Below are 8,803 nucleotides of genomic sequence, written 5' to 3' on the forward strand. Positions count from 1 at the left end.
TTATCACACGAATGTGACGAGATAATTGTGCAGGCTGTGGAGTTTAGAAGTCTCCGTGACATGAGACAGGTCTGAGTGGTTTTGAATCTCTATAGTCTTGAGGTTTATCTTCATTTCATCATTTACTAAAATGTAAAAATACACTGAGCTTCTGAAGTCCCGAAAGATTTGTTTTCCTGTCTACACAAGATAAACATTTGGTGCAAAAAGAAGATAGAAATGTAATGGATTTCATTAATCTACATTCTTTATTTGCAATAAATAAAAAATCCTCCTACAATAAAACCAAGAACCAAACTACACAGCACAGATGCTTAAACTGTCTCATGAAAGCTCCTTGACCAGCAGGAAGCTGAAGAGATTAGAAAATAAAAACCGACGACTTTCATTAAAGGTTGAAATAAGTTGATTCTGCAGGAATCAGATTCCAGAGCAGGAGTAAAAGCTCCACTCTGCAGAGACTCAGAAAAGGTCAAAGTTGAAAACCTTTCTGGTACGATGTCATTCTTATGCTAAAATGCATTGAAACAAGTTTTTTGTGAAGTGAACTTTGAAGTGAACATCCGAAAACACAGTCCAGTTTTTAGCGTGGGACACCACTTGTCACCTGAAGCATTCTGGGAGTTTTCTTCCTTCTCTCTGTCGTCTGCTTTTGGACGGCCAGGTGACCACTAACCCTCGATCCCCAGAGGAATCGTTCAAACTTAGGGGTACGGCTGAGTGAAGGCTGAGTGAAGGAGTCGTGATTTGGCCAAAGCAGCCAGCTCTGAAGAGAAGTTCTCAGGGGTCAGAGGTCACTTGTGATGCATTGCCGAGGGTGACCTGAGCTCGTTGTTGTGGTGCTTCAGTAGAGGGTTCAGGTCTGACTCCAGTTCTCTCTGCTTCAGTAATAAACCCTGTTAACACACACACACACACACACGTTTCTTTGTACTACTGATGACAAATTAGATTCTTAGTTGATAATCAGCTGAACTGACAATCAATCCTCTGTTATTCGCTGACAGTTTTTGAAATACAGTTTTAACATTTTGGCTGCTCCTCACTTCCTGACACAGGGTCAATGGGCTGTTTGAGGATTAACACTTTGTTTTAAGCTTCAGTGTGTGTGTGTGTGTGTGTGTGTGTGTGTGTTATTTACCTGCCGCAGCTGAGCCAGGCCTCTCAGGATCTCCTGCTGTCGAGGTGTGTGGGAGTGGTCTCGATGTGGGGGGGCAGGAGGTGACACTGAGCTATGAGGAAAAACGTCTGACGAGGAGAAAATTAAAAGTTTATTACATTTATTCACTGCAACAATCAGTCATCAGGTGTTTCCTCTGTGTTCAGTCTGAGGTTAGAGGCTGTTGTTAACTGTGACATTTGTCTGAAGTGAAAGTTGAGACGGTTTAGAAGAAAGAAAATGTCCGTGTACATCTTTTAATGAAGGACAGATTTGAAAGTCTTGTTTAACCTGTGTGTGGTGGGGGGGTTTCAGGAGGCTCCAGTGGGTCCAGAGTGATTTCATCAGTTCGGATATAAGGGATAAAGTCCAGAACTGGAGGAGGAGGAGGAGGAGGAGGAGGAGGAGGAGGGGGGTTGGAGGCTTGCTGACACTGCACTCTGCGTCTGACAGCAGGGACGGGGGGAGAGCGCCCCCTGGAGGAGATGAAAACAGAGGATTCAGGTCACTTCACTTTTTTTATTTCAAAATTAGTTACTTCATGACTTGCTACAGGTAAGTGCCAACATTTCTATTTGACTTTCCAATGCTCTTGTATTAAATGTGTTGACTGAATTTGACTCTTCATGTTTTGTGGGTTCAGTGGTTTAGCTTAAAGAAAACTGCACTCAGAGTTCTTTTACCTTTCATTGTTGAGGGCTGCAGAGATGCTCTGTCCTCCCACCTGAAACAGCAAGAGTTATCATCACACAAAGAGAAAACACACAAGTGTATACATTTTAGGCAGAATCCAACATCCACAGTCTGAACAAAGTGTCGTATCCTACCTTACTGTGAGGGGCAGTTCTGGTCTGTGTGTTGGAGCAGAGACGAGGATCCTGGTGTGGAGGAGGAGGAGGCTCCGTCCTGGACAGACATTGTCTCTCCTGCAGTGCGAGGAGCTCGGTCTGTCTCTTCAGTCGACTCTCCTGTCTGTTCTTCTGCAGAGCAGCTGGGTAACGCTCCGAGGCAGGAACGAACCGTCGGCTGGGTCTACAGGAGCGATATGGAGGTTGTGGGAGAGAGTTGAGATTTCTAAAGCCCCTTTTCTGCTGGTCAAAGAAACATCAACACCTACTAACAACTGGCTTTTTTCTGGGAACTGATATAATCCACATTCACTCCCGGGTCAAATGACTTTGCGGGCAGACACAGATCGGAAGTGATTGAAACATGACAAGACGAAGGCACTAATTCCATTTTCTTGTGGAAATTTAAACTTGAGAGCAATAAGAAACTTGTTTTCCAATTGGCTTCTAAAATAAAAAATAATCCTGACACACAAGACAAACAACACTTCATCAGATATCTTAATAAGTAGCTTGAACAAACATCCAGGGGCTAAAAGGAATTTATTTACTATCATGACAAAGAAGAGCTTCCGTTTGACAAACTGGAACTTGAGAAATGACCATAACGATTCGTCGTTTATCAAAACCGCTTCAGCTCTAGTGAGATGTGTGTTTCTACCTCTGTGTGTTCCACTCTGGCCTCCTCTTGTCTGTCTTACTCCTCTCTGTCCGGGCAAACGCTTCATATGGGTCTCCTCCTCCTCCCCCTCCTCCTCCTGGCAGACAAATATTCTCCTTGCCTGTTCTCACTGCCGGGTTCTTGCTGTTTGGAGGAGGAGCAGCAGACAGAAAGGGAGGTGGCTGGTACTGTGCAGAGACGTCAGGAGTCTGAACCTCTGCTGTGAGCGAGAGAGAGGGAACTGCCTCTGCAAGAAAACGAGAAGAGAAAACAAACAAGACTTCAAGCAGCAGTATTACTACATCCTACAGCAGTATTAGTATTATTACTGCACTAGTAATAGTTACCTGTCTGTACAGCAGTGTCTTTGTATAGGGGGACTGAACTGCTAACATCCTCCTTCAAATGCTCAGCCCGTGTGGCGACTGCTGAACAAACACACACACACAAATCATAGAATGCTCCCCTGACATAATTTGCGCACACTGAAGTTTAAGGCTGCTACACAACCAGGCCGGACAAGAGGAACGATGAAATACCATGACTGACAGGTCTGAATCACTTTCATAGTTTTCCCAGGGAATAATGATGTTGATGAAAAAGGCACATTTGGTTCAGCTTGATAGAATTGTGGTGGAACGTGTCCCACTGAGTTCTGTTTATAGTTATATCACAGTCAGCTTTACTCACCACTGGGTTTTAATGTCTCCTGCAGTCTTTCCTCACTGTGGCCTTCCTTTGGATTTCCCGTCTGTTGACTTGACTGCACCTGTGCACACACACACATGCACACAAACGATGCGGTTTCATTTTTTCTGCCCTCCTCAGAAAACAGCTCCATGGCAGGGTTAATAAACATGCACTGTATTTGTTGCTCCCTGACCTTCTGCCTCTCCCGCAGTGTGTCCAGCTCGTACTGTCTCTGCAGCCTCTCCCTCTCCAGCATCAGCCTCCTCGCCTCCATTTCTTCCTCCTCTCTCCTTTTGGCCTCCTCTCGCTCCCTCTGCTGCCGGTGCTCCTCCATCTGGGCTTCGATCGCTCTCTGGGGGGGGGCGATACAGGAGATGATAAAATATTTAGAAAAGCTAAGTGATAAAACTGTGTTTATACTGTTTCTCTTGCCCCTCTGTTATTCCTCCACCTCCTCCTCCTCTTACCTGCTGCTCCAGCTGTTTGAGCCTCCTCCGCTCTCTTTCCTCTATCTGGGTGGGGTCCAGCAGGGCAGTCATGGTCCTCTGATAGCTGGATGGAACAAAGAAAACTGAATATTTACTTATATACACAAAGAGTTCTGAAACCACAAGTCAAATATGTACATGAATGTCAGAATATTCGTATTTTAGCATGTCTGATGAGGTTGGGGTCAAGTGACTGTCTTTTGGAGTTTGAGGTCATTGCCCTGTTGCGGTTTCACTTTCAGTCATGAACTCTTCTCTTGCTGCCATAAATCTCAAACATGAATTTGATCCTACCTGGTTCTGCTCTGGTATCCGTTGGTCGTATCCACTCTGGCTCCTGCCACACTCTCTGCTCCACAGCTGCTCGTGGCCTCCCAGACCAGGGACAGGCTGGAGGAGGGCTCCCACTCCCCTCGCTCAGACCCACTGGATGGGGCTGGAGGTGGAGCTGATGGAGCTGCAGTGTAAACAGGAGGCCTCTGCTGCAGAGAGTCAAAGTGTTTGGTCCAGAGCTCATGGTCCTCTGTCTACAGAGACATTAACAAAAACATATAGCCAGAATTAGAACAACCAGACTCTACTGTCTCTGGTATATCGTTATTGTCTCTACTGCACCTGGTTCCAGAGAAGTTTCTCTCGTCTCTTGCGTTCAGTCGTCTCCTCTCTCTGACGGTTCAGCTCCTCCAGCCACCGTCTCCTCTCCTCCTCCCTCCTCTCAACACTCAACACTTCGGCCGTCGGTGTGACCTCCTGAGGTGACAACACAGGTCAAACAATAATATCAGGATTTTTAAAAATGTCTTGTTGAGGAAAAAAATGTTTGAAGAGATAATCTGACATTTAACATTTAACATCACAACTTTCTGTAACGTTTAAATGATGCACAGCTGAAGTGTTCTGATATGGTGCTCGGCGAGAACACATATTTACCCCCAGTTTGAGGCAGGATCTGATGGCTGCAGGCTGCTCTCTGGGGCTGATAGAGCTCTGAACTGATAACACACTCTCTGCGTCCTCCTCAACCTGGAACACACACAAATGTTTTGAAATATTTTATGAAAACAAAATATGTGTCCAAGCACGGCATACACTGTGTTTTCTGGTTGATTTCATCATTGTTATTGAAGTACATCCTTTACTTACTCACAATATAAATAAATATTTAAAGTCCTGCATTTGAAACCTTGCTCCACTAAAAGTTAAAAGTATTAGCAACACTATGAAAACTGAAAAAAACTTTTATTTGTTAATTGACAGCATGAAAATAAATAATAAAAAATGAGCACATCATTAATTAATACTAACCAGTTCTAACCTGCTCTTAAAAGTGACTTTAATAAACACAATTCAACCAACTCTCATGGGAAAACCTTTTCTGACATTTAGCCTGAACACAGTGAGATGAGTACAGTAGATGGAGATAAAACTATGAAGTTATCACATTTCAGTACGAGGAACCCTCTGCTGTCAGTCGTATTCTGTTCTCGGGCGTAAACAGAGCTGCAGTCATCTCGTTTCCACAGAAATGAAAACAACCAACAGAGAGAAACTCCACAGATCAAAAGGTGATTATGTGAATATAATGTGTACCTGGATTCCCCCAGGAGCCGAACGCTGCTGCTGCTGTTTCAATTCCACCTGCTCGTCTAACAAACACACAGACATAACAAAACTAATTTCAGATGTGGCATCGTTTTCATTGGGTTTACGTCCCATCCACTAACATGGGACAGGCAGCCAGCCATGGTGGTTTGGCTTCACTTTTGTGCAACTGTCATATTGTTCCTCTTTATATACAGTCTTTGATTAAAGCCAATATAAATATATATGGCTTGACTTTAGCTTGTGTTGTGTATTTGTACCAAGTTCTCTCCTCCACTGAGCCTTCTTGGCCTCGATGACAGATCTGCTGTCTGACGGTCGCTCCTCCATCCAGCTGAACAAATGTCCAGCAGACATCCTGAAAAACAGCGGGAACACTGTGCGTTTCACCACCATTGTAGAAATACAGATTTCTGAAAACACATCGGCACACAGCAGAAATCCACAATGACCCTTTCTGTTGTACTTTTTTTTTTTTTAAATCCTTGAAACCAAAAGACCACTGGTTTCTGTGTCTTCATCAAGTATTGACACTATTTTAATAATTGATTCCTAATTGGGCTCCTCACCTTTTGTCTTTATCCTGAGAGGTTCCAGTCTTATCAGTTACACCTCCACCCCCTCCTCTGTCTTCCTCCTTTACCTCTCCTTCATTCACTGAGGTGCCAGATTGTGAGCCTGTTTCATTTCACAGTGAAGAAAAAAACATTAAGCTGAAACTAAATGAAAGTCTGGTGTCTGACATGAACAGGTATAAGTTATAAATGAATTCGTGGCTCGTCAGAAGTTAGCTGAATCAATAGATTTTTGTGGGCTATCCATCTACCCTGGGTTCTGTGGTCCTCTGGTGGTTGTTGGCTCTGGATGGTGTTGAGGATCTGCTGGAGTTGCTCACTGGTCAGAACCACCATGTTGTCCCTCAGTCCTGCTTCTCCACTGGCCGGCGCATCCTTTAGTCCCGCCTTTCCTCCAGCTCGCACCCCACTTTTCTGGGGCTTCCCTGTTTTCCCATTGGCTCTCAGGGATGTAACAGTGGAGCACTGTTTGTGTGTGTCTGACTTCACCTTCAACACACAAACACACAGTCAGAGTAGATTGTTGTACATTCAGGGGTTGTTTATTTGTCCAGCGCCGCTGAAAGACGATTCACAGAGTGATTCACAGGGGTATAGAATCATCTAGTGTCCATTTAAAGCTTTATAGACAAATAATGGGGTTTTAAATTTCATCCTTTGACAAACAGGAAGCCAGTGCAGTGATTTAAGGTGGTATTAGGCTGATACTGTAACTGGGGTTTCTTTAAAATAAAGACATGTAATGCAACATGAAACTTACCTTGCCAGCAGCTTTGATTCCGCCCTGGTTGAGATGTTCTTGCGTCTTAGATGATATTAACGTGGTGCTCCTCTCTCCAGTTGTGGAGGTGTTGGAGTTCAAGGAGGTGGCTGCTCCTGCTGCCTTGCTCCTGGCCTCTCTATATCTGCCTGCCTGCTGCTGGGCTGGACGCTCCTCTCCCTGCACCTCCTCCAAACAGGAGGGCTGTCTGGAGCTCAAGATTTTCGCCACTCTGGGCCTGAGCAGCTGCTTGCGGGACAGTGAATGAAAAACACTATTACAGAAGAGTCTTTTTTCAGGCATGTTTAGAGATCTGATATTAAGGAGTGTCTGCAATTTAGATTTTCAGATCCAAATAAAAATCTGGATCTAGTGAATTTACATGTGGTTTCATCAGGGGACAGTTGGGCCTCGGTGGCAGTAAACACTCTAGTTTCTGTAGTTTTAAAAATGCAGGGATGAAACAAAGAGACATTCTTATTAAAAGCTAATGCGGAAATGTAATGACCAGGTTATAAAGAAAAGTCCTACCTTATTTGGATTCTTTTCAGCACCTGCAGTGGAAGAAAATAACTATTAAGAGTTGTCTGTCGGTCTAAAATTCAAACAGATAAATAAACATTCATGCCAAAAAAAAATTTTTAAAGTCAAGAGCCAAAGAATTTAGCTTTGTTTTAAATTATATCATTAGATTGACACACATAGATTTAAATATTCCCAGCAAAAGCTTAGAAAAGCTGACATGTCTCACCATGACTAAGTAAAATCAACCTGGGTTTCCCATTTTCCAGTTCAAACAGCAGGCCATCTCTGTTCCAAACCAAGGACAACAAGAAATGTCAAAGCAAATCCACAGAAATACACTGACAGGAGCAGACAAGCAGAAATTAAACTGAACATATCGTAATCTGGTTTTTATCTCTTGAAAACGACTGAATGGATTTTGAATTTTGATAATTATTATAGATACTGACTGATATCTATGTGTGGCTATATCTCCAGGTTCCACTGTAAATAATTACTGGCATGTCTTGTCGATGAAGGGTTCTATTCAGATTTCAGTCTTAACGTCACGCGATATTAAAGACAGTAGATTTCTTTATCTGCAGGAACTCCTGATCCTTTGACATTTACATGTAATGATCATTTCTCTGCGACGACGAACGAAAACAAGCAAACAACGACTCCACTGGAGCTTCGACACGTTGTTTTTATTATAAAGCCCCATGAACATTTTGTAAACAGCTCTGTTTGCAAACTGCAACACAACCCCAACAGTATGTCACTGCGACACATTCGGCCAGTGTGTTAGCTTAGCTTGCTATTTTATATCCTGTATTAATGGGGGAAAAACAGACTCACCCGAGATTCATGGCGACGGAAAATATTCTCCGACGCGTCGGCAGATTTTCCGACAACCGTAAACAAGCGGGAGCATGCGGTGAATGAAGGGTTCAGAGTTGAACCGAAGCGGGTTCGAGCAGCTCGTGAATCCACCGCACCGCTGCAGACAGGACACTTCCGGGTTCTTACATTGTGTACGTTGGTTGCTGAGAACGACCAAGAACGGCTTCGCCGATTGGTCAATTCAATTCCCTTCAAAAAAGTCCAACAGCCAATCAGAGGCAAGTATTTGGATGCCCTCATTAGGTGATGTTGCATTTACGTTGACTGGGAATTTATTCAAAGAAACAACCGATGAGTCCAATTGTGACGATAAAACGAATTAAAGTTATTACTTACGTCATTTAATGATAATGCTAATACTTCTTCTATTACTTCTCGAACTATCGCTGCAGCGGACGTTGTTTGTGAAATTGAAGCTCCTCAAATTTAATATCCAATTATAGAGCTTTTTTTTAAACTAGCTGGCATTTATCTACTCACACCACCTCTTTTAAATCCATTTGTTTTATAGATGTGCTTTCTAATAGTTCTGCTTTTAACTTCTGTTCTAATCGGTTTATTGTGTTTTATTTTAGCTTTCCACACCTGTAACATTTGTTTTCATGTTTGTCGT

The 8,803-nt window shown here is 43.4% G+C and overlaps 1 protein-coding gene across 2 annotated transcripts; it reads right to left on the minus strand.

Moving 5' to 3' along the window:
* Positions 1-229: 229 nt before the first annotated feature.
* ccdc66 (coiled-coil domain containing 66) lies at positions 230-8,334 on the minus strand. 2 transcript variants are annotated; one of them, XM_020096734.2, is made up of 21 exons: positions 8,146-8,334; positions 7,535-7,593; positions 7,315-7,337; positions 6,784-7,029; positions 6,275-6,512; positions 6,018-6,126; positions 5,709-5,806; positions 5,437-5,492; positions 4,777-4,869; positions 4,462-4,596; positions 4,141-4,373; positions 3,826-3,910; positions 3,552-3,710; positions 3,359-3,437; positions 3,016-3,096; positions 2,669-2,915; positions 1,987-2,191; positions 1,843-1,883; positions 1,451-1,635; positions 1,142-1,248; positions 230-896 (listed from the first exon to the last, which is right to left on the minus strand). In XM_020096734.2, exons 1-21 carry the CDS (start codon positions 8,154-8,156, stop codon positions 795-797), a joined length of 2,592 nt encoding a protein of 863 aa, XP_019952293.2. In that variant the 5' UTR covers positions 8,157-8,334; the 3' UTR covers positions 230-794. The 2 variants fall into 2 exon arrangements, with proteins under 2 accessions (XP_019952293.2, XP_019952294.2); XM_020096735.2 differs by having other exon boundaries at positions 3,016-3,093; positions 8,146-8,305.
* Positions 8,335-8,803: the final 469 nt, after the last annotated feature.

This window comes from Paralichthys olivaceus, chromosome 2 (genome assembly GCF_024713975.1).
Source record: "Paralichthys olivaceus isolate ysfri-2021 chromosome 2, ASM2471397v2, whole genome shotgun sequence".
Classification (NCBI taxonomy): Eukaryota; Metazoa; Chordata; class Actinopteri; order Pleuronectiformes; family Paralichthyidae; genus Paralichthys; species Paralichthys olivaceus.

Bases quoted from the DNA above. Each gene is read 5' to 3' on its own strand.
- ccdc66 (XM_020096734.2), bottom strand. The intron at 2,916-3,015 runs GTAACTATTACT...GTTTTCTTGCAG, and splicing joins AGACACTGCTGTACAGACAG to AGGCAGTTCCCTCTCTCTCG. The intron at 1,884-1,986 runs GTAGGATACGAC...TTGCTGTTTCAG, and splicing joins GAACTGCCCCTCACAGTAAG to GTGGGAGGACAGAGCATCTC.